Source organism: Colobus angolensis, unplaced genomic scaffold (genome assembly GCF_000951035.1).
Source record: "Colobus angolensis palliatus isolate OR3802 unplaced genomic scaffold, Cang.pa_1.0 Scaffold596, whole genome shotgun sequence".
NCBI lineage: Eukaryota > Metazoa > Chordata > Mammalia > Primates > Cercopithecidae > Colobus > Colobus angolensis.
The window spans coordinates 389,128-414,711 of NW_012119554.1; the positions used below are offsets into that span (position 1 = coordinate 389,128).

The window sequence follows — 25,584 nt, forward strand, 5'->3', positions numbered from 1 at the left end:
AATGTCAGAATGAAGATTGCTGGACAGTTGCCTCTGTCGTCTCCTCAGCCAGTCTACCTCATGATAAACTCCCAGCTACTTTCGAAGCAAATATGTGTTTGGCAAATTACCAAGGGTTTGGATTTTCTGCCCTTTCTGGCCTCAGGCTGGGAATGAGAACAGGGGTCTGAGAAGTAGGAAGGTGTCTAGGAGGTTTGGGCATACAGTAGAATAGCACCTGCAATTGTGTGTGCGGTTCTGTCCAGCCTGGGATTTTACGCAAAAGGGAAACAGGAGACTATCAGACCCTTGATAGAGAACTCTGAGTACTTAGATTGTACTCCAGGGCAGTTTGCAAAAATTGTAAGGAGCCTCTGACTGCTTTTGGTGAGATTTATTTTCTTTATCTCTATCGCCCTGAGCTTTTTTCATCAAAGACAAGCTGCTTACTTATATGTAGCACACATCTGGAATGGATTTGTGATTTTCAATTAGCAATACAATTCAATCTTCTAGAGGCAAAGAGGGCTTGTTATAATTGGTGGGTTTCATGTCTGACCCTGACTTCACTTCTAGTTTGTTTCTAAAGCCCATGTAATTCCAGTGCTCTTGGAGCATTTTCTTCCTTAAAATCTCTTTTTGGTGTTTGTTGTTTTGTGAATCTATTTCATCATTTCCCTGCTTGTTAGTGACTGTATAATAACAGTATTCAGCAGAGCAGAATGTGTTTTGGTTAGGGAAGTAAGCTTGTTTCAATCTTACTACGCTGAATAAAGTTCATTGAAGACATTAAAACATTTTCTGACACTGCTCTTATTAGGTTGTATATATTCTTTCTTTCTAAACTTATAATAGGTATAAAAAGCTTTCTTTGTGTTGAAACCTGTACTATAAACCCTGCTCAAAGTTTGCTTTTCATGAGTCAGTATTTAAAAGTTAACAAAGGGGATTTAGACACACTTTGCCATTGTCTTCTCTAGCCTTGTGTTTGCTTTCCCACAGCCATCATCCTGTAGACTCCATTTACTTGGGGCATGTAGCGAGAAGGTGTTTTCCTCCAAAGGCCTTGTTAAAGCGAACTAAATATGGCCTGAGAAGGACTCCGTACTTCTATAATTGAATCCCTGTGGACGAACTGTAACCTAGCGTAATCGGCAGGCAAGATTGAAATCCTAACTTAGGAGTATGTGCCTGTAACAATAGCTGAGCCTTGGCCAGTCACAGCAGCGATACTTCCACTACTCATAGACAGCTGAGTGTTCAGACTGTGTTCAAATAAGGCAAACACCAACCTGTAACCAATCCAGCTGTTTACTTCCAGTTTCTGTACATCACTTCCCTTTCTTTGTCTATAAATTTGTTCTGACCACAGGGCATCCCTGGAGTCTCTCTGAATCTGCTGTGATTCTGGAGGCTGCCTGATTTGCAAATTGTTCATTGCTCAATTAAACTCCTTTAAATTTAATTTGGCTGAAGTTTTTCTTCCTTCCTTCCTCCCTCCTTCCCTCCCTCCCTCCCTTCCCCCTACCCTCCCCGCTTCCCTCCCTTTCTTGACGGACTCTTGCTCTGTCGCCCAGGCTGGAGTGCGGTGGCGCAATCTCGGCTCACTGCAACCTCCACCTCCCGGGTTCAAGCGATTCTCCTGCCTCAGCCTCCTGAGTAGCTGGGATTATGCCTGGCTAATTTTTGTATTTTTAGTAGAGATAGGGTTTCACCACATTGACCAGGATGGTCTCAAACTCCTGACCTCAGGCGATCCGCCCGCCTCGGCCTCCCAAAGTGCTGGGATTGCAGGCTGAGTCACCTCTCCTGGCTTGAAGTTTTTCTTTTAAGAGCCTGAATAACTGAGTATCAGGTGACATTCTCAACTCTGTATTCCATTCTAGAAGAAACACCATCTTTTGAGTATTTGGTTTGATTGTCCAGCCACAGGCCTGTTTGGGGAGGTTTTCAACTCAAGAATTTTCCTCTTACTGGAAAGCTGAATGATTATAATAATTATTTTCTATTTTCAGAATATTTCAGATTTTTAAGCAAACCCTAGTAGGAATACTCAAAGAAATAGCTAGTTTTGACTACTTTTTTAGAAGTTAATTTTAATGAGAAGTTAGTATTAGTAAAAGGCAGAATTAAACTGATCTGCTATGCGTGAAATTATCTCTTATTCATAATTACCCAAATTTGTGAGCATAACTTTCAATCTTACTCAAGTAATCCTACTGTTTTTCATCATCTGCAAAGCTGAACAAATAGTAAAGTCTTTGTTGCACATTGATCATGACGCTCCAGAGGAGAATGTAAATTTAGGAACTTGTTTGAAATGATGTGTTAAATTGTCAAAGTCAGTGCCTCTGTCTTTTCTCACATGTCTCTACTCCAATGTCTTTTAGGCCAAAGGAGGACTTTCTGGTTTGTTTGATGGAGCTGAAGTTGTTCTTGGTCCTGACACTTCCATGGAGCTTTTGGGGCCAGTTCCACCTGAACAACAATTTATTAATCAAAAAATGAGACCTGGTTCTGGAATGTTATCCGTCAGAGTCATCCCAGATGGACCAACTAGAGCACTCCAGGTGATAATTTGTCATAAGAGTGGATGCGAAACTCTGTACTTCCCCCACCCCCAATGGTTACTCATTTAACAAATACATATTGAACTTGTTTATGCCAGATAGGAGGATGTGGTCTCTTCATCTGTAAAATGGGGATAGGATCTACCTCACAAAGTTGTTATAAGAACTAAAGTACAAGAAAAAAATAAGTGGGAAGTATAAGCAAAGTATCAATGAAATGTGTGGTAATCTAAAAAACCATAAGATTTAAACAAGATAATGTTAATAACAGTGCATATTAATAGTGTCGTTAATCATTAGTAACACAATATCTTAATAACATTAACAACAAGAAGATAACAGCAATCCTTAATCATATAATTAAGATGTTGTGGTAATGAGAGTAGGAATGGAGGGTGTATGGAAAGGATTTGTATTCCCAGATTTGGAGGGTGGGGAGCTTCCTAAGAGAAGTAATACTTAAGCCGAGACCTAAGAGGTTAACTGAAAGGAATTAGCCAAATAGAAAGGTACAGGTGGAGGGGCTGTGCCTTCAGTAATGAGTGGGTTCATCAACAGGTATTTATTGAGCAGCTACTTGAGCCAGCATAGGTCTAGGTACTGAACATTTACCAGTGGAACAGACAAAACTCCCTGCCTTCTTGGAGCTTACATTCTAGTGGGGATGGGCGATCATTGACTAATAAACATAGGAAGTAAATGACATACTGTTTGGGAAGTTGACTAGTGAAGGCCCACAGGTAGCAGAGTGATCCTCAGCCCAAGTGGCACACAGAATGTGGTAAGAGAGAAGCCTGGAGATAGAAGCAGGGGTCAGATCAGACAAGGTCAGAGATACATACTAAAGAATTTGTGGTTTTTCTAAGGCAACTTGGTGGTTTTTCTAAGGCAACAAGGAGTCAGGGAATGGCATGATTAGAAAATCGTTTTAGATCACTTCCTCTGGCTGCAAGGTAGAGAACCAGAGTGGAGCAAGACTAGAGATAGAGAAAGACCAGGTAGGAGGCTCTTGCAGTAACGTCAATGAAAGGTTATGGTGGCCTGAACTGGAAGAAGTGGCAGGGGTCGACATGAGGAGGCTGGAGAGAAATGAATAGAAATGAGAGCTTACTTAGGAGTAGAGTCAGGCAGATTTCATGACTGAATGTGGGAATGAGGGAGAGGAAGGAGTCAGTAATGGCCTCCAAGGTTCTGATTTGGGCAACTTACAGGATGATAATCCAGATCGCTAAGGGATGAACATGGAGCAGACTTGCAGAGGAAGGGAGGAGTTAGGTTTTGAACTTGTTAAGGTAACTGTATGATATCTATGTGAAGATGTCCATGAGTCATTGTAACTATGGCTCTGAAACCCAGGGAAGAGATCTGTGATGGGGATAAGAGTTTGTCAGGTCATAGCGCAATCAGAACAAAGGAAAAAAAAGATGTTGAAATATAACAATGAGCTCTTGGCCGGGCGCGGTGGCTCAAGCCTGTAATCCCAGCACTTTGGGAGGCCGAGACGGGCGGATCACGAGGTCAGGAGATCGAGACTATCCTGGCTAACACGGTGAAACACCGTCTCTACTAAAAAATACAAAAAAAACTAGCCGGGTGAGGCGGCGGGCGCCTGTAGTCCCAGCTACTCGGGAGGCTGAGGCAGGAGAATGGCGTAAACCCGGGAGGCGGAGCTTGCAGTGAGCTGAGATCCGGCCACTGCACTACTCCAGCGTGGGCGACAGAGCGAGACTCCGTCTCAAAAAAAAAAAAAAAATGAGCTCTCTGAGATAGTGCATCACAATTCACAGTACCACTTTTTATTTATTTATTTATTTAGCTGTGTCACTCTCTTTCACCTAAGCTGGAAGGCAGTGGCAAAATCATAGCTCACTAAAGCCTTGAACTCCTGGGCTCAGGTGATCCTCCCACCTCAGCCTCCCGAGTAGCTGGAACTACAAGTGCATGCCACCATGCTTAGCTAATTACTTTTCATTTTTTGTGGAGATAGGGTCTTACTATGTTTCCCAGACTGGTCTTGAACTTCTGGGATCAAGCGATCTTCCCACCTTAGCCTTGCAAGTAGCTTGGACTATAGGTGTGCGCCACTGTGCCCGCTCATAATACCACTTTATAAAGCAATCTTAAGGCAAAAATGAATGCAGTGATCCTGAGGTTTGCGTATTTTGACTTGAGTTATAATTTGAGATCATCTGCAGATATCTAACCCCACTACGTGAGGCTGTCAAGATGTATAGCTTGAGTTTGCCATGCAGACTTAAAACCAAGTTTGCTTCTTTATTACACAGATCTTGCCTTTGGAAACCATTCACTTCCATATGAATCTTGATTATGTAATGACTTTTGACCCACACAGTTGTCTGGGTTAGAATAGTTTCAATAAGGAAGGGTGAATCATCTTCATGTGGTGTTTTATTTGACTTCAGATAACAGATTTCTGCCAACGGAAAAGCAACCGTTCATATGAAGTGGATGAACTTCCTGTCACCGAACAAGAGCTGCAGAAATTAAAGAATCCAGATACAGAGCAGGAATTAGAAGTAAGATCTAAATATTGTAAATTTATTTCTTTGATCATCAGTTTTTTAGAATTTTGCTTGATGGTAGTTTAGATCTTCCGTTTTCTTTCTATCCTGTATGATTCTAAATATAGTTATGCTTCACAGTGTTTACTGTTTATCAGTGAATGTGTGAATGTGTTATGTAAATGATAACAAAGTTTATGTGGAATCAGAATGTAGCAAGCATTGCTAAACTATTATTACAATAAAGGAAGCTAAACCGTTTGAATTTCAGTAAGATGTAAGACAAACAATTTTTTGTTTTTTGCTTCAGCCATCTCTGACATCTTCCTTTTGTTTTCTGTGTTTGGGATTGGAGAGTGACAAGTTTGAAAAGGAAGATGAGATGAACATAAAAAACTATATTTATTTGATGTCTATTCAGTGATTTTTGAAAAAATCAAATGCTTCTGTGTAAAACGCTGTGTTGGATGTTATGGAAGTGTAGTGGATAACAAATTATGAGCTTTCATGCCAAATAAGGTGAAAGATTCCCAAATAATTAGATTTCTATAATGAAATGCAGAATGTCCTTGGTCCTTTGATGGGAGTATCATCACATACTCTGGAGTTCTCACTGGAGTGAAGGGTATGCCTAGAAAGCAAGGCTTCCAGTGAGATGATGGCATTTGAGCCATCCAGGTAAATAATAGGACTTCCCTAAGTAGTTTTCATCTGCTGAGAGGAAGGGAGTAGAGGAATGTAAAATGCTTTATTTTCTTATACTCTCCTGGATACTAAGAACTGTGTTTTAAACAATCAGGGTGCCATATTTTGGTTTCCTTTCAGGTGCTTGTGAGGTTAGAAGGTGGAATTGGGTTGTCCTTAATTAATAAAGTCCCAGAAGAACTGGTCTTTGCAAGTCTTACAGGAATCAGTGTGCACTATACACAGCTGGCAACTAGCCACATGCTTGAACTCAGCATACAGGATGTCCAGGTAAGGGGGAAGTTCCAGAGCTGTTAGTCACCTTGTTTTCATGCTGACCACCCAACTAGATCTAATGTTTGATGTTCTAAGAACTTTAATGTTTTGGAGGAAATATCTTGTGGCCTTCAAAAAATCATTCTATGGAATAGTTGTTTCTACCTACATTCGTCTCATTAATTTTTCTACATACAGCAGAATTCCGCATATATTAGAGGTAACTTGGGTCAAGGTGGCATGGAGGAAGGTGATCCACGGTTCACCATCTTCCCAATAGAAAAACTGACAGGAAGTCATCTAACCATCATTCAGAGGAATTGAGGTCCGTCATAGGGAGAACAAACTAAAGAACTGGTCTTTGCTTTCAGTCAAGATGGAGTAACAGGAACTAAATGTACCCTCCCACCTGAAACAGCCCCAGAATCCAGATAAATAAGAAGATAGCAGTATTGAGACACTGGACATCAGACAGTGAAGGATAGTGCTCTGAGAGGTGGGAAACAAAAGAGCTGAGCCCCGTGATTGCCCTTTCTTATCAATTTGAGAAAGTTTCCAGGGAGGGGAGACCAAGCAAGTACCCAGCAGAGTGGAGAAGTTGAAAAAACAGAGCTGAGAGTCTAGAGAGACCAAGGTATCTATAGTTATAGGATGGTGCACTTGGGCATAGAGAGCTGCACAGAAAAACTCTGAAGATCTATAGAGGGTCCCTCTTGAGTATTTAGCAGAGTATTAGTCAGTGATGTATGTGAGGAAACCACCCACCTGAAAGGATCAGAGGGAACAGTGTCTGCAGCCCACACAGGGCTAGGAATAGTGCTTGTGCCCACCAGCTGGACTGGAAAAACTAAGAATTTATGAGACACTGGGAAGAGTCTCAGGAAAGCCTTGCCTTCATGATTAGCCCTAAACTGAGCACTGCTCTAGAGCTGCCTAAGAAATCATAAAAGGAAGATCTGAAAGAATCAACCTCTTCCCAAGTAAAGTAACCATATCCTTGAATAAAGCTCAAGAAGATTTACTGGAATACAACAGTGTAGCACCCAACTAGGTAAAATTCACAATATCTGATATCCTATCAAAAATTATCAGCTGTGCAAAGGAGTAGGAAAACTTTCCATATAATGAGGAGACTAATTGGTCAAAACTGATCCACAACTGGCACAGATGTTAGAGTTTTTGCAGGACATTAAAAATGTTAATACAACTGTATTCTCTGTGTTCAAAAGGTAAGTAGCAATATGGAAGACATAAACTAAAGCTTGTAGAGATTAAAATGTAATGAAAACTATACTGGGTGGAATATAGCACACAACTGTGAAGGAAACTATACCAAGGCACATCATAATCAAATTACTCAAAACCAGTGTTAAAGCAAAGGAACAAGAAAAAAAAAATGTGTTATGTGCAAAGGAATAAAGATAAGAATGACAACAGATTTCTTGTTGGGAACAGTGGGAGTGGGAAGACAATGAGCAACGTCTTTAAAGTACTGAAAGGTATCAGCAGACTCATGCTACAAAAAACGTAGAAGAACATCATCAGGCAGAAGGAAAAACATAGTATCAGGTGAAAGTCTGTTCTACACGAAGTAATGAACACCAGAAATGACAACTATCTGGGTAAATATATAAGATTATTTTCTTCTTATTTAAAGTAAGAGTGAGATTCTTAACAATAGCATAATGGCTGACGGGGAGAAATGGAAGTCTATTACTGTAATCTTATACATGATGTGGTATGATGTCACTTGAATGTAGACTTATAAAAGTAAACAGCATAAAACTCTTAAAGCAACCACCAAAATAACAAAGAGTTACAACTAATAATTCAACAAAGGAGATAAAATGAAATCAGGCCAGGCGAGGTGGCTATGCCTGTAATCACAGCACTTTGGGAAGCTGAGGCCGGTGGATCACTTGAGGACAGAAGTTTGGGACCAGCCTGGCCAACATGGTGAAACCCCATCTCTACTAAAAATACAAAATTAGCCAGGTATGGTGGCGTGCACTTGTAATCCCAGTTACTTGGGAGGCTGAGGCAGGAGAATTGCTTGAACCTAGGAGGTAGAGGTTGCATTGAGCCAAGATTGTGCCATTGCACTCCAGCGTAGGTGACAGATGGAGACTATGTCTCAGGAAAAAAAATAATAATAAATAATCCAAGAGAAGGCAGAAAACAGAAAGCAGGGAAAGGAATAGATGGGACAAATAAAAAATAAAATGCAAGATGGTAGACTCAAACCTAATGGTATCAATTAACTAAATTTAAATGTTGTAAACACCATAATCAAAAGGCAGAGATTATCAAATTGTATAAAAAAGCATGAACCAATTATATGTTGTCTACAAGAAACACACATTAAGGATAAAGACACAAATAGGTTAAAAAGAAAGAAGATGGAAAAAGATATACCATGTTGACACTTGTCCTAGGAACTGGGAATGACTAGATTAATGTCAGACGGAATAGATTTCAAAGCAAAGAATATTACCAGTGTAGTCGCGGTTCTCTTTGAGGGACAGCACTAAAAGGAGATATATATATATGTATGTCTATTAAGTGTTAACTTACACGATCACAAGTTCCCACAATAGGCTGTCTGCAAGGTGAGGAGCAAGGAGAGCCAGTCCGAGTCCCAAAGCTGAAGAACTTGCAGTCTGTTGTTCGAGGGCAGAAAGCATCCAGCATGGGAGAACAATGTAGGCTGGGAGGCTAGGCCCATCTCACGTGTTTCTGCCTGCTTTATATTTGCTGGCAGCTGATTAGATTGCACCTACCAGTTTAAGGGTGGATCTGCCTTTCCCAACCCACTGACTCAAATGTTAATCTTTTTTGGCAACACCCTCACAGACCCACCCAAGATCAATACTTTGTATCCTTCAGTCCAATCAAGTTGACACTCAGTATTAACCATCACAAGTCCACCCCTTGTCAGCTGCTGAGATCATACATAATCTTCAAATAAAGACAATAATAAGATCATAATGACACCTAACATAATGCAACTATCCTTCATACAGCTGGAAACACACCAATCCCCAACCCAAATACTATTACATAAAGTTAATGATGCTTGAATGCTGATATGAAGTCAATAAATCTTATGTCATGTGATGAAGGAGAAAGGAAATAAAATGAAGATTTTTTTTAGTACAGGTGTATACATGCACAAACATGCTTTTAACAAAAGAAGGAGGAAATACTCATGACAATTGCAGTCCTTGTTTCTGCAGCTGGGCACGTGGTCATAGCTGGTATTGATGACTACCTTCTTCTACTACCCATTCTGTCTTCCCTTTACCTTCAGCAAGCACCACAGCAGGTCATGGTTTTGTGGGGTTTTTTTCCTGGTGGAGTGACCCAAACCTTCATTCCTGAGGGGTCTGGACCGTTTGTAGTCTTGCCTGGATTGGGCTGTTGTAGTTTCTCATTGCCTTAATCACAGGGCATGGTAATACTAAGAGATGCCCTAATGGATCTTCTGTATTCCATGCATAACCTTCCTTACCTCCATTGTGGAGTAGTAGACTGATTTCATCTTGATAGTCCGGGTCAGTCACCCCAGCCAACACTGTAACTCCCTTCTTAGCCTCTTGACTTAAAGTTAGGAGAAGCCCAAAGTGGCCAGGTAGCAATCTTAACTTCCAGTTTAATGGAATTGTTGTTGTGTCTCCTGGTGGCAGTGCTCCTCCCTCTGGAACTAAGACTTCTGGGCCAGCAGAACGTAATGTTGCAGGAACAGGAAGCAAAAATTTTGCTAGCTAGTGGATTATTAGGGGTGATGGTGAATGGTGCCACTTCCACTTCCAGCCCTTGATTCCTGGACCTGTGAATCCTGGCCATGGGAGAAACAGTACCATATACTGGATGCTGATTCAGAGCATACATAGCTTTCTGGAGAACTTTGCCCCAGCTGTTGTCATCTAGTTGGCATTGTAATTGTGATTTCAAAAGGCCATTTCACCATTCTGTCAATCCACCTGCTTCAGGATGATGAGGAACATGGTAAGACCAGTGAATTCCATGAGCATGAGCCCACTGCCACACTTCTTTAGCCAAAAAGTGAGTGCCTTGGTCAGAGGCAATGCTGTGTGGAATACCGTGACAGTGGATAAGGCATTCCGTGAGTCCACAGATGGTAGTCTTAGCAGAAGCATCGCATGCAGGATAGGCAAACCCATATCTGGGTAGGCGTCTTCCAGTGAGGACAAACTCTGCCCTTTCCATAATGGGAGAGGTACAATATAATCAACCTGCCACCAGGTAGCTGGCTGATCACCCAGAAGAATGGTGCCATATCGAGGACACCATGTTGGTCTCTACTGCTGGCAAATTGGGCATTCAGCACTGGCCGTAGACAGGTCAGCCTTGGTGAGTGGAAGTCCATGTTGCTGAGCCCATGCATAACCTCCATCCCTGCCACCGTGGCTACTTTGTTCATGGTCCCATTGGGTGATGGCAGGAGTGACTGGGGAAAGAGGCCAAGTGGTGTCCACAGAACAGGTCATCCTATCCACTTGGTTGTTAAAATCCTCCTCTGCTGAGGTCACCCATTGGTGAGCACTCACATGGGATACAAACATCTTCAGTTTTTGACCACTCAGAGAGGTCCATCCACATACCTCTCCCCCAAATTTCTTTGTCACCAGTTTTCTAATCATGCTTCTTCTAAGTTCCTGATGATCCATCCAGCCAAACCTTTGGCTACAGCCCAGGAATCAGTATATAATCACACATCTGGCCATTTCTCCTTCCATGCAAAGTGTGTGACAAGGTTCATTGCCCGAAGTTCTGCTCACTGGGAAGATTTCCCTTCACTGCTGTCCTTCAGGGATGTCCTAGGAAGGGTCTTTAGTGCTGCAGCTGTCCTTTTTCACATGGTGCCTGCATATCATGCAGAACCATCTGTGAACCAGACCCTAGTCTTCTCTTCCTCTGTCAACTGGTCATAGGGAACTCCCCATGAGACCATCAGAGCAGGCTGGGGGAGAGAAGGCAGGGTGGCAGGAGTGGAGACCATCGGCGTTTGAGCCACTTCCTCATGTAACTTACTTGTGCCTTTAGGACCTTCTCGAGCCCGATCACATATATACCACTTCCATTTGATCATGGAATGCTGCACTGCACAACCCACTTTATGGCTAGACGGGTGGGTCAGAAAGCACCCAGTTCATGATAGGCAGTTCAGGTCACATGGTGACTTGATGACCCATAGTCAAATGTTTGTTTTCCATCAAAGCCTGGTAACAGGCCAAGAGCCATCTCAGAAGGAGAGTAGTTTAGTTATCTGCAGAAGGTGGCAGGGCCTTCCTCCAAAATCCTAGAGGCCTCTGCTGTGATTCACCTATGGAGGCCTGCCAAAGCTCCAAACAGCATCCCTATCTGCCACTGACACCTCAAGCACCATTGGATCTGCTGGGTCATATGGCCCAGATGGCAGAGCAGCTTGCACAGCAGCCTGGACCTGTTGCAGTGTCTTCTCCTGTTCTGGACTCCACTCAAAACTGGCAGCCTTTTGGGTCACTTAATAAATGGGCCGGAGTAATACACCCAAATGAGGAATGTGTTGCCTCCAAAATCCAAATAGGCCCACTAGGCATTGTACCTCTTTCTTGGTTGTAGGAGGGGCCAAACGCAGCAACTCCTTTAACTTAGAAGGTATGTCTTAGCAGGCCACACGCCACTGGATCCCTAGAAATTTTGCTGAGGTGGAAGGTCCCTGAATTTTAGTCAAATGTATTTCCCATCCTCTGGCACGCAAGTGTCTCACCACTAAGTCCAGTGTGTTTACTACTTCTTGCTCACTGAATCCAGTCTGCATAATGTCTTCAATGTAATGGACCAGTGTGATATTTTGCGGAAGCCAAAGGCTATCAAGGTCTCTCCAAGTAAGATGATGACACAAAGCCGGAGAGTTGATGTACCCCTGCAGTAGGACAGTAAAGGTATATTGCTGGCCTTGCCAGCTGAAGGCAGATTGCTTCTGGTAGGCCTTCTGGACAGGAATGGAGAAAAAGGCATTTGCCAAGTCAATGGCTGCATACCAGGTACCAGGAGGTGTGTTAATTTGCTCAAGCAGTGAAACCCCACATCTGGTACAGCAGCTGCAATTGGAGTCACCATTTGGTTAAGCTTACGATAATCCACTGTTATTCTCCAAGATCCGTCGATTGTCTTCTACACAGGCCAAATGGAAGAGTTGAACAAGGATGTGGTGGGAATCACCACCCCTGCATCTTTCAAGTCCTTGATAGTGGCACTAATCTCCACAATCCCTCCAGGGATGTGATACTGTTTTTGGTTTATTTTTCTAGGTAGAGGCAGCTCTAAGGGCTTCCATTTGGCCTTTTCCACCGTAATAGCCCTCACCCTACCAGTCAGGGAGCCAGTGTGGGGGTTCTGCCAGCTGTTGAGTATGTCTGTGCCAATTATGCATTCTGGCACTGGGGACATGACCACAGGATGAGTCTGGGGACCCACTGGACCCACTGTAAGTCAGACCTGAGCTAAAACTCCATTAATTACTTGAGCTCCGTAAGCCCCTCCTTTAACTGGAGGACTACAGTGATGTTTTGGGTCCCCTGAAATCACTGTCAGCTCAGAGCCAGTGTCCTGTAGTCGCCGAAATGTCTGATCCTTTCCCTTTCCCCAGTGCACAGTTACCCTGGTAAAAGGCCAGTGGTCTCCTTGGGGAAGGATGGGAGAAAGATTCACTGCATAAATTGTCAGCAGTATAGTGGGGTCCTTCCTCAAGGGGATCTGGCCTCCCCTTCATTCAAGGGGTTCTGGGTCTGTAAACTGGCTCAAGTCTAGAAATTGACTGAGGGGTCATGATTCTCTGTTTTTATAATTCAAACTAGTCTTTTGTCCATTCAGCCTAGAAGTTTTCTGCTTGTATAAATTAGGTAGGAATGCAGCAGGCTTCCTATCAGTTTCGCTTCTAGGAACACCATGATTAATTAGCCAGTGCCAGAACTCTACATGAGTCAGACTATTCTGATTGCCACTTTGCCTCTGCTGTGCATTATGGTAGCTATGCCCACCTTGTCTTTGACGATTGAGTGCTGCCACTTAGCAACCTGCCACCTCGGGATCCAGTTATTCCCATTGTATTTAACTTTTGTAGTTAATGATTGCTCTTCCCACCTTTAGATCTGACATACAAAGAAAAGCAATTACAGGTCTCTTCAAAGATGCAGGTACTGTCCTTACAAATCTGTTTCGCAAGGCGTTGGTCAAGGGTATATCTTCTGGACCCTCCCAGCTGGAATGAGTAGGTCTAAAGTGGCTAATCCCTTCCACCATCGCAGTCTCCCTAAGCCTTTGGATCCCTTCCTCTACATTAAACCAAAGGAGATCACGCATTTCCAGCTCACTCACAGTGGGCCATCTTTTAATCCATATTTCAGCTAACCAAGTAAATAAACTATTAGAACCTTTTTTTACCTCTCCAAGCTGTAAGATTAAAAGCAGAGTGCCTACTTAGTGGGCCCAGATCAATAAATTCAGCCTGATCCAACCCTATGTTCCTTCCATTGTTATCCCATACCCTTAATATCCATTCCCATACCTGTTCTCCAGATTTCTGTCTGTATAAATTAGAGAACTCAAAACAGTTCTTTTCGAGCGTAGCACACCTCATGAGTCACACTGTCAACCTCACCTCTAGGGACCCTCCAGGACTTTAGTTATAGGTCTAGAAGCAAACAGGAGTGTTGGGGGTGGCTTCTGAGGAGAATCAACATTATTTTGCCTGACAGCTGTCAGGTCATCACTGTTGCCTCAGGCAGCATAGGATTTATCTCCTCAGACACAGGTGGAAAGCTGATGACAGCGTGGGTCGAGGAGGGGATGTTGCCACTGCTGGGGATGAGGAAGCTCTTCTTTTTGGCAAAAAAGGCTCATCAGAGTTTATAAACTCAGTTTCCCTGAGCTTCATCAAGGTCCTCCCACACATCCCCATTCCAAGTTACAGGGTCCCATTCTTATCCAATCAGTGCCCTCACTTTTAACAGTAGACACCTGGTGAGGCTGTGCGTGCATCTTTCGTTGCAGGTCAGTCACTTGCATGATAAGAGCTTGTGTCTGTTTTTCCACAATTTCAGCTCTTTCTCTGCAGGATATAAGACTCTTACTCAGGGCAATCTTAGCAGATTTGAGGCTCAGTAGCTGCTTCTGAAGCTGGGAGACAGAATCCCTGAGTTTATCATTTTCTTTTATCACTTTGTCCACTGAACTTAGGAGCAACCAACCAGCTTCATTATGTTACTTGGTTTTCTACATATGGTCAAAGGTATTATGTATGGAGTCACTAAACTCCTTGCCTTTCTCGAGTGGTGAATCAGGAGTGTCAAATGCATTTATTTTGCATAATTCTCCAAACAGTTCATGCCAAGGACTATCACTATTTTCCATACTACTAGAAGTAGAGTCCTTAGTATTTTGGGGTCTAATCATATTAAGCAACCAACTCCAGAAGCCCCAAAGCCAATGAAAGAACTCCATCCTTAATATTCTCTTCCTCTAGAACCACTCCTGGTACCAACATCTGTATTAGTCGGGCTTCTCTTAGAGGGAATAGTACTAATAGGAGATATATGTTATTCTCTAAGATCTATACAATGAATAAGCCTCTAACTAGTCTGATGAGGAGAAAAAGAGAAGACACAGATTATTAATATCAGGAATGAGAGAGATGCCAGACACGCCAAATACTGCCAAGTCTGAGGATCGGACTCCTGGGGAAGCTGCATATTCCTTCTGGTTCCTGGAGTGTCTGCTGGGACTGCTTTGTTTTCAGTGTGACTGTAGGGCCGTTGGTTTTCAAGGCTACTGTGGAGCTGGGTGGGGGTAAAAAGACTAGGACAAATTAAAATGCCACACAGCTCGCTATTCTTACTGAGTTTCAGCTTATTTTCTCTCTCTTTTTTTTTCTTTTTGAGACGGAGTCTCACTCTGTGGCCCAGGTTGGAGTGCAGTGACCAGATCTCGGCGCACTGCAAGCTCTGCCTCCTGGGTTTACGCCATTCTCCTGCCTTAGCCTCCCAAGTAGCTGGGACTACAGGCGCCCGCCACCTCGCCCAGCTAGTTTTTTGTATTTTTTAGTAGAGACGGGGTTTCACCGTGTTAGCCAGGATGGTCTCGATCTCCTGACCTCGTGAGCCACCCGTCTCGGCCTCCCAAAGTGCTGGGATTACAGGCTTGAGCCACCGTGCCCAGCCTCAGCTTATTTTCTTGAATAAATGCTCCTTAGATTGTCGCAAGTTTTTTATTAACTTTCAGAGTTCTGAAAAAGTTGACTTTTACAGTTTTTGGCAGAGTACTGTTAGTGTGCTATCAAAACAACTTCTATCTCTTTGTAACATCATACTTGGAACGCTTTTCCTTTATAACCTTCATCAAAGTTTAAATATGTTCAGGAAACTAGTTCCTGGTAGACATTTCCAAAAGAAGAACCCAAAGCCCCCGACTATGGTTATTTTTCCCAAATGGACAAACTACATTCTTACTGGGAATGTGCAATGTGTCTCCCATGACTGGGGCTCCTTCTCTCCCTTAACGTGTCATGCAGTTCCATCCAGACTGTCGAGGCCAGAACCTCTTCTCAGAAGAAATTTTTCTTTTATTATATGTCGCGAATAACAAAGAATTCAGGCGAATTGTATCCTATTTATTTGTGCACAGATAGAAGGTTAATATCTTGCAGCTATTTTTCTTTGTCCTCCTTTTTTTGACCTTAAAGAGATGATTCAAGGAACCATTTGCTGTTCATTAGTTTTTCTAAGTTTATTCTTTAGCTTAAAAAGTTGTTTATTTGGTTATTTATTTATTTATTTATTTAGAGGCGGAGTCTCACTCTGTCACCCAGGCTGGAGTGGAGGGGTGCAATCTTGGCTTACTGCAACCTCTGCCTCCTGGGTTCAAGTGATCCTCCAGCTTCAGCCTCCTGAATAGATGGGATTACAGGTGCCCACCACCACACCCAGCATTTTTTGTAGTTTTTAGTAGAGACGGGGTTTTGCCATGTTGTTCAGGCTGGTCTCGAACTCCTGACCTCAGGTGATCTGCCCACCTTGGCCTCCCAGAGTGATGGGATTACAGGCGTGAACCACCATACCTGGCCAAAAAGTTGTTTTTTTCCTATAATACCTCTTCATGTGATGTATGCTGCGAATCAGAAAATAAGCAGGTTTGTATTTTACTGTGGCTACAGTGCAGCAAGAAGGAATTTTTAAAAATAGAAAATAGAGATCCTCTCCTTAGGGAGCATCCGATCTAATTGGGAGAATAAAACTGGCTAGAATTAGTAATTCTCAGTTATGACACCTCGTGTCAGATGTGTTTAGTGAAAGAACAAAGGAGAAGACAGTATGGTTGAGCCCTTTATTGCCATTTCATATATTGGATGAGACAGGCAATAGTTCATTCATTTAGTCCATTCTTACTGAGCATCAAGTGTGTGCCCGACACTGTACTAGGTTCTGGAGATATGGCTATGACTTCAAAAATGCAGGCTTTGCTCTTCTTGGGCCAACAGCCTAGAGAGAAAGTCAGCCAATAAATATGCAGGCAAGCAAGCAAGTAAATAATGACATGCTGTGGTAACGGCTGTAAAGAACGGCTACTTTAGATAAAGTCCTACTTTAGAAAAAGTGGCTCGGGAAGATCTTCCTGAGGAAATAAGAGCTGAACTGAAACTTGGGGGAATAGAATGAGCAAACCATAGAGATGGTCACTAGGAAAACCATTTCAGGCAGTTCAGAGACCCTGAGGCAGGAAGGACTTGCGCACATTTTAGAAACACTAAGGAGACTCAGGTGAGGATGGTAGGGAACCTGAAAGAGTGGTGTGTGATGAAGTTGGAGAATTTGGTGCCAGTTCATGCAGACCCTAGAGGCTGTGGTCAGAAGTCTGGTTTTATCCTAAGAGAAAGGCACACCACTGAAGAGTGTAAAGGAAGGAGGTGTATGACTCGATTTATATTTTATTGAAAGACCACTTTGGCTGCTATATAGAGAATACATTGTAGGAGGCAGGAATGGAAGTAGGAAAAAATACTCCAAGTCTCTTGCCCTTATCCCTGCCCTGAGGACCAACAGAAGGAAAGTCATTTCCGGTTGTACACAGGTGTCTATGTGGAAGTCCCTGCAATACAATGGAGAGGTCAGAGGGTTCCGTGGTGCCAGAAATCTCTGCGTTTGTATTCCACTTCTTCCACTTACAAGCTGTGCGAATGAGAGCAAGTAACATAACTTCTCTAAGCTTCTGTCTACTTGTTTGTAAAATGGGGAGGAATAATACCTAGCCTTTAGGGGTTTAGGAAGTGATAAGAGGGGTGTGTGGAAAGCACCCACAGATGATCTCTTAGGGGCACCCAAAAAGATGATCTCTTTTTCCTCTTCCTGGTGGTGCCCTTCGATGTGAGACAGAACATGAAGATGGCTGCTTGCTGCAAGGAGCCTCCAGACATCCATGCACATCTGAGTGTGGCGAGTGTCCTCTGTGATGGCACTGATCAGGGCTGCGTAAATAGAGTCAACCCTAATGCCACTGTCATTCCTAAGAAGGGAGTTGACTTTAGTAGAGGGAGCTGTTCCCATTTGGTAGCCATTTGAGCTCCTGGTTCTCTAATTTAAATTGTCTTCAAGGAATTTGGAGCTCAAGAGAAGCATCCATAGCATAGTGTTTAGGAGTGCTGACCTTGGGGTCAGACAGACGTGGATTCAAGTTCTAGTTCTGCCACTGACCAGCAGTGTGACCCTAAGCAAGGGCCTCTCTTCTCAGCTTCTTCATCTATAAAATAAGGACAGAGCTCATGAAGTTGTTGTAAGGACTGCAGCAAAACCCTTAGTTTAACTACCACCAGCATTACAGGTATGGTGTGACTTGAGATCATGCATATGAAGTGTCTAGCATGGAGCTTTGCACATAGTATCACCTGTTTTATTTTTTTAATTAATTTTTTTTTCATTAAGCAAGTCATGGACTTAAAAAATTACTTTCTTCAAATAGTTTATTTTATTTTATTTTTTTTTTTTTGAGACGGAGTCTCGCTCTGTTGCCCAGGCTGGAGTGCAGTGACACGATCTCGGCTCATTGCAAGCTCTGCTTTCCGGGTTCACACCAGTCTCCTGCCTCAGCCTCCTGATTAGCTGGGACTACAGGTGCCCGCCACCATGCCCAGCTAATTTTTTTGTATCTTTAATAGAGATGGGGTTTCACCGTGTTAGCCAGGATGGTCTTAATCTCCTGACCTTGTGATCTGCCTGCCTCGGCCTCCCAAAGTGCTTTTTTTTTTTTTTTTTTTTTCCCTCGAGACAGAGTCTCGCTCTGTCACCCAGGCTGGAGTGCAGTGGTGCGATCTTGGCTCACTGCAACCTCTTTCTCCCAGGTTCAAGCGATTCTTCTGCCTCAGCCTCCTAAGTAGCTGGAGTTACAGGTGCCTGCCACCACGCCTGGCTAATTTTTGTATTTTCAGTAGAGACAGGTTTTCACCATGTTGGTCAGGCTGGTCTCAAAGTCCTGACCTCGTGATCTGCCTGCCTCAACCTCTAAAAGTGCTGGGATTACAGATGTGAGCCACTGCTCCTGGCCAATAGCTGATTTTTTAACCGGTGAATAAAAATTGTATATATTCGGCCGGGCATGGTGGCTCATGCCTGTAATCCCAGCACTTTGGGAGGCTGAGGCAGGTGATCACTTGAGGTCAGGAGTTCGAGACCAACCTGACCAACATGGAGAAACCCCATCTCTGCTAAAAATATAAAATTAGCCAGGCATGGTGGTGCATGCCTATAATCCCAGCTACTCAGGAGGCTGAGGCAGGAGAATCGCTTGAATCCGGGAGGCAGAGGTTGCAGTGAGCCAAGATTCCGCCGCTGCACTTTAGCCTGGGCAACAAGAGCGAAACTCTGTCTCAAAAAAAAAAAATTGTATATATTCATCGTATACAACATGATGTTTGGAAATATTTTTAGGTGTGGAATGGCTAAATTGAGCTAATACATGTATTGCCTCACCTACTTATTTTTTTGTGGTGAGAACACTTAAAATCTATTCTCTTAGCAAAGCACTCCCCTAATGAAGTCTGTTATTATGACCGCTAACTTTTTATGACTGCCCTTTTGTGAGCTGCTATTGAGATCGAGTGAAATGATAAGGGTACTTTCTGAGCAACCTTGCATTATGACGCCCCACTCAAGTGTAAAAATGAAAACTGAACTATTCTTTGTTTTTGCTTTGCTACCTTTCCATGGCCGTAGGTGGACAATCAGCTCATTGGTACCACGCAACCCTTCATGCTCTATGTGACTCCCCTGAGCAATGAGAATGAGGTCATTGAGACTGGCCCAGCCGTGCAAGTCAACGCAGTGAAGTTCCCCAGTAAAAGTGCACTGACCAACATCTACAAGGTGGGCTGGTGGAGGAGGCTGGTGGGTTGATGCCATGCTGGAAGGTTGATTTGTTCTCTCACAGCCAAGTCTCAGAGCAGCAGTGCCGGATGCTGATGGGAATAGCTCTGCAGGGCTAAGCCACGTGTGACATAATAGATTGTTTGGAGGAATTGACAGGAATGCCTCCTTCTGGCCCTTTGTATTCTCAGTTGTGTTTTCAGTGACCTTGCAGGTGACAGTTTGATAGTACTGAGTCCATATAGGCCAGAGTCCATATTCATCAGAGTGAAGTCACTGTAGGAAGGTATAGCATCTTCTAGATAGGTCAAGACCAGGCATGATCCAGATCTGTTATTAGAAACAGAATAACCCCAGCTAGGCTCACTGGCTCTCGCTTGTAATCTCAGCACTTTGGGAGGCTAAGGCGGGCGGGTCTCTTGAGCCCAGGAGTTTGAGACCAGCTTGGGAAACATGGTGAAACCCCATTTCTATAAAAAATACAAAAATTAGCTGGACCTGGTGGCAAGCACCTGTAGTCCCAGCTGCTTAGCAGGCAGAGGTCCTGAGCCTGGGAGTTTGAGGCTACAGTGAGCCACAATCATGCCACTGCACTCCAGCCTAAGTGACAGCGTGAGATGTGTGTCTGCGTGTGTGTGGCCACATGCGCGCACGTGGGCGCACGCGCGCACACACACACACAAAGAATAACCCTGAAATATTGGGAAAGGGCTATGATGGGTCTGACTTTGAGACAGATGTGCTGCTACCTAAGTTACCACACTGTTTACCAAAAGCAGCAGATAGTTACAAATGATAAATTTCTTTCTTGGAGGGGTCTCCACACACAAGCTAGCTGTTCCAGCAGCAAACTCTGGAAAAGTGGGAGCTGACCAGGGGTTGCTTCCCATATTTCTGGTCCTTTATCACCAGTGCTGATGGGACCAAGCCTGCCTGTAGCCCTTGGATCCACAAGCCCAGCCATGAAGCTCCTTAAATTAGCTGCCATCCATCTGAGCACACACCATAAAGTTCATCCACCACAGTGCATCTGAGGCTGGAATCCTGATTAATGAGGCCCAGATTTCCTGGGAACCAAACAATAGAATGGCAAACCATCTATTAAACATCTTTTGGAGTTTTTAATCATAACAATATATAGAGAGATAAGCCAGAAATAATTTGGCGTTATAGTTGTAAAGCCACATGATTAATGAAAGCATACCATGTCATTGAGGCCTTAATAGCACAGATGAATGTTCCTTCTGGTGTTCACACTTTAAATCAGAATTTCTTTATCTCTAGCATCTGATGGTCACAGCTCAGAGATTCACAGTGCAAATTGAGGAGAAACTGCTCCTCAAGCTGCTAAGTTTCTTTGGCTACGATCAAGCAGAATCAGGTAATGTTGAATGTTCTATGTCTGTGTCTGGGAATTGGTCCAAAGATGGTATTTTTTGAGTCTGTTTGTAAAAATAGGTAGTCCCTTGGTGTCTGATAGGCTCCCTTTCCACATCTCAGCCTGAGCTAGGAAGCTAAGGCTTGTGTTTCAGTTGTGCTTTTTCAAAGTATTACTTATTGTCTGAGTTATCTCTGTGAACTAAAGGAGCCATTCAGAGGGTCTTCTGGAATCCTGGAGTATCCGGTGGTACACCTTTGGGAAGCAGTATACGATTCCTCTTTGCTTTGTATTTTTTTTATTCATCTGCTCTAGGATGACAGAAATGATGTTAGTCATTTAGCAAATCACTTTGTTTCCTAACCTTTGTTTATTAAAGACACTCCAGGCCAAGAATCAGAAATCCTTTTGGCAGTTCCTTTGGTTTAGTTGAGAAAATAAAATTGGCTAGCCTCAATTCGTTAACTTTTGACATCCAAACCCTTATGCTTTTCTGTAATTACAAAGGTTTCTACTTATTTACTCTCTTCTTCGTAGAAGTGAGTAAGATAAGCTATTGAAAAACCCAGGTTTCCAGCAGTGCTACAGAAATAATTGAGCTGTTGCTTCTTTTAGATTCCTCATCATGGCCTTTCCTCCTGCTTTTAGATGAGCTTTTCAGGGCTGTGTATACAGCTTAGAAGAAAGTCAATAATACTCAGTCTTTTGAAGCCTAAACTAAATATTGAGCCTGAAGAAATGATAAGAAAGAGGCTTTTATGTTTATCTGCCCATGTTGGCTAGAGAAAAAAAATCACTGGGAATGTGTGTACACATGTACATACATACACACAATGCAAGAAAAATATTTTTGTTCTTTTTATCCCAGATGTAGAATTTAAGCTTTAAGAGTATTTGGGATCAAGAGCAAGATCCTGTCTGTTTAATGCTGTGTTTTCCACTTTGGGTTGGAACGCCAGTGTTTATTTGTATTCAGACAGCTACTTGGGAGCCTGCCTGCCAGGTATCCATTCTGTTTTGGTACCTTCCTGGGAAGTTTTACTTTAAATTTGATTCGACATGCTTTTCTTGTAAGTTGCTGTAATAAATTTCTCCTCAAGCATGGATTTAGATTTTTGTAAAATCCTTGCCTGCCTTTTGCTCGAGTGGGAGCTGACTAAGAGGTTGCTTCCCGTATTTTTGGTATATTGTCACCAGTGCTGATGGGATGGGACAGAGGCAGCATGCAGCCCTCAGATCCACAAGCCCAGTCCTGCTGCTCCTTAAAGTACCTGCCATCCTGTCTGTAGCTGTTTCTGCTTCCTCAGCATAAATGGGCAGGTCTCTGTTGCAGTATCATTTTTCTGTAAGTAGCACTAATAATAGCATACAATATAAATGTGTTTGATAAGTAGATATGTGCAAGCTCCCTGGTTTTATTTCCAAGGCACATGAAGCCAAGGCAAAATATGCTGCCCAGTTGGGTGTGCATACAGCATCAAGTGCAAATATCACGTTGCCATGTTGTAGCCCATGCTACTCCTTTTATTTCATGGGATGGCAAGTTAAAAATATCTGCCTTGGCCGGGCGCGGTGGCTCAAGCCTGTAATCCCAGCACTTTGGGAGGCTGAGATGGGCGGATCACAAGGTCAGGAGATCGAGACCATCCTGGCTAACACGGTGAAACCCCGTCTCTACTAAAAAATACAAAAAACTAGCCGGGCGAGGTGGCGGGTGCCTGTAGTCCCAGCTACTCAGGAGGCTGAGGCAGGAGAATGGCGTGAACCCGGGAGGCAGAGCTTGCAGTGAGCTGAGATCCGGCCACTGCACTCCAGCCCGGGCGACAGAGCAAGACTCCATCTCAAAAAAAAAAAAAAAAAAAAATCTGCCTTGACACAAGTATACATATGTAACAAACCTGCACGTTGTGCACATGTACCCTAGAACTTAAAGTATAATAAAAAAAATATATATATATATATATATATATATAAATCTGCCTTGATCGTCCTATTTAAATGAATATCCACCATTTGGGAGACAGGTTGCTGCTTGTAGTGATGTTACATCTTTACAGCCCGCAACCTGATTCTTTTTCAGGCATTATGTTTCACTCAGGTTCATGAATTGGTGATACTCATTTTGATTCAGTTACACGGCACTCCAAGACTTATTTGGATGTGATCCTAGGAAAATAAATTTAGATAATCTGGGTCATTGATAATAACACTGCTAACAAATACACCTGTGGCCTTTGACTTTTCCATCTGGGTGATTTTTTCCATAGATGACATCTGTTGGATGGTATAGAGTCACAAGTTAACATGCTAGTCTTCTTTTTTGATAAACAACACAAAACAGATCTACTCTCACAAAGAATGGCATCAGAATACTATACATGTCACTGTACCCTCGCAAACTAATTTGAGAGTGATAGATGGTTTCCTTTTTTTGATTATTTTTTTCAATGTGAATACAAGGGTTTGGATCATGAGACTAAGAAATTCTTCTTTGTTTTTTAAATTCTGCCTTTGTACCAGAGGTGGAAAAATATGATGAAAACCTCCATGAAAAGACAGCTGAGCAAGGTGGAACACCAATTCGATACTACTTTGAAAATCTCAAAATCAGCATTCCTCAGATCAAGCTAAGTGTGTTCACCTCCAACAAGCTCCCATTGGATCTTAAGGTGAGCTGCCATTTGGGTAAATTTTTGTAGATGATTTTTCCTTGGAAAAGAATGAGTGTGTTTGCTGTCTGTTGTTTGTTGTTGTTGTGCGTGTGTGTGTGTTTGTCCCCCATCATCATTGATAGCAGACATTTTATTTTTACAGATTTCCTTTTTCAGAAGGTTTATTGACTCACATGTATTTGTCTTTAAAAAAAAAAAATTAAATATGACATTGCCAGAGATCAAGGAGTAGCTCAAGAGATTCACAGATAATTCTGTAAAACCCATTTGCTCTCTGTTTAGCTCCTGGCTTACCTCAGTGAGATACCTTTTTCCTAAAGTTGCGTCCAAGATCAAGAGAAAAAGCAAAATCAAGACAGCATCTTGCTTTTGTGCCCGAGGCCTGCTCACCTTCCTACTTCTCTCTTCCTAAGTATCCATCTCTTTTTGAATGAGTGTCTACCGCCTTTAAAGTAGACTCAGCTCACTTACCCACTGGGATGTGGCTGCCTCTACCGCCACACCAGGATGAAACCCTTAGACCATCTTGATGACTACTTACTAGACACAGCCTGAACACCATCTTCATTTTCGGCAATAAAGTATATCTTCATTGAGGAAGAAAGCTGGGATTCAAATCCAAGCCTGTCTGACTCTAAAGTCTATTTTTTTTTTTTTCCACTATACTGTGCTTCCCCATAGAACATAAGGAACCAGAGAATTTTAGACCTGTGAGTCCTCAATGATGTACTTGCTTGGTAGACAGGGAAATTGAAGGTCAAAGTGTTTTGTTAGTCAAGCCTGTGTGGCTAGGCAGTGATAAGAGCAGAAGTGGATCCAGGGGCGTTAGAAAGTCTTTCCTTAGTTTGAGTCAAAGTCGGCCCACCTGCAGCTTGGACCCATTGGTTCTGGTTTTTCACTCTGTTGCACTTAAAGATGATACTCAAGACCTCCATCTTCCTACTAACTGCCAGTCCAGGACTCTTCCCACTGCCCCATGCTGCCTCCTCTAAGATGCTACAAGATAGTCTTCTTGCTGCGCAGGAACAGCTAGAGATATGAGCAAATAAGGAGGAAGTCTAGGGTCCTAACTTAGATGCCTGCAGGGGCTGTGCTGGCAATGGCAGCGAGTGGAGCCGCACACTGGGGCAGTGTCATGTCTCCCCTACCAGGAGAGCCCGCTCCATCTGAAGGGGCTGCCACAACCCACTCCAGCCGCGTGCTGTCATGGAGGAATGTGAACCCCGTGTTGCCAGATCTTCAGATTTTTAAAGAGAAGCGGGAAATCTGGATTTTTATGTGGAATCTCCTGGTTTTTAAACATTGGCAACCAATTCAAGTTTTTTTTTTTTTTTTTAAACCTAGTGAGCCTAACAAAACACATGTGTGGGCCTCATGTGGCCGTGTCTGCCAACTCACAGCTTCTAAAATCGACACACAGGTAATGAGACAGTAGTCTGGTCAACATCAGATCACATTTGGGTAAGGGTAGGGCAACGGTGACTGCACTGGGGTGGCGAGCTGGGGCCGAGCCGCTGGGAGTGCTGGTGGGGACCTGGAGCAGGAATGGCTCTTGCAGCCATCTCTGGAAGAGTGCAGCGTGCCCTTCACTCACTGCCCTGTCTGCTTCATTCGCTTTAATTTCATGTTTCCCAGGAGATTAAAGATAGTTAGCATGGGAGTGAGGGGAAAACCATGGGAAAACCACTATCTTGCTAATATCCACAAGTATCCACTTGACTTGTGTGACCTTTGGAATGGGTTTGTTTGATAAAGTATATATTCACCCAGAGCACTTGGCACTTGCCCAGCAAACCAATGTGAAGCATTTCCTGAGGGTTGAGGACTTCTTGTTTTTAAAATCATCTTACTAAGAAACACAGACACCTAACTATTCCCTTCAAGTTGCTCCCAGCAGAAAACTCCCCAGACTGAGAAAAGCAGCCTGATTTTCTGCAGTCGAAGTAGCTCCAGCCACCCAGTTATATGGGAGTGATGGTTGTGTGTGCGCTCGGCATACAGTCAACGAAATCATTTCAGCTGAATGTTTCATCTGGCACTGAATTGAAGGAACATTTTCAGGGCATTTTTCAAATCATTGTTAAACAA

General features: G+C 43.2%; 1 protein-coding gene across 2 annotated transcripts in view; it reads left to right on the forward strand.

Annotated features, from left to right (window-relative positions):
- The window catches only part of VPS13D (vacuolar protein sorting 13 homolog D (S. cerevisiae)), a 281,733-nt gene that overhangs the window by 150,883 nt on the left and 105,266 nt on the right, over nucleotides 1–25,584 (forward strand). For both annotated transcript variants that reach the window (XM_011962545.1, XM_011962546.1), the window contains 6 exons: nucleotides 2,370–2,549; nucleotides 4,973–5,086; nucleotides 5,897–6,046; nucleotides 19,297–19,446; nucleotides 20,731–20,827; nucleotides 23,345–23,493. In XM_011962545.1, the coding sequence (XP_011817935.1) occupies nucleotides 2,370–2,549; nucleotides 4,973–5,086; nucleotides 5,897–6,046; nucleotides 19,297–19,446; nucleotides 20,731–20,827; nucleotides 23,345–23,493 (840 nt within the window). The remainder of the gene's footprint in view (nucleotides 1–2,369; nucleotides 2,550–4,972; nucleotides 5,087–5,896; nucleotides 6,047–19,296; nucleotides 19,447–20,730; nucleotides 20,828–23,344; nucleotides 23,494–25,584) is intronic.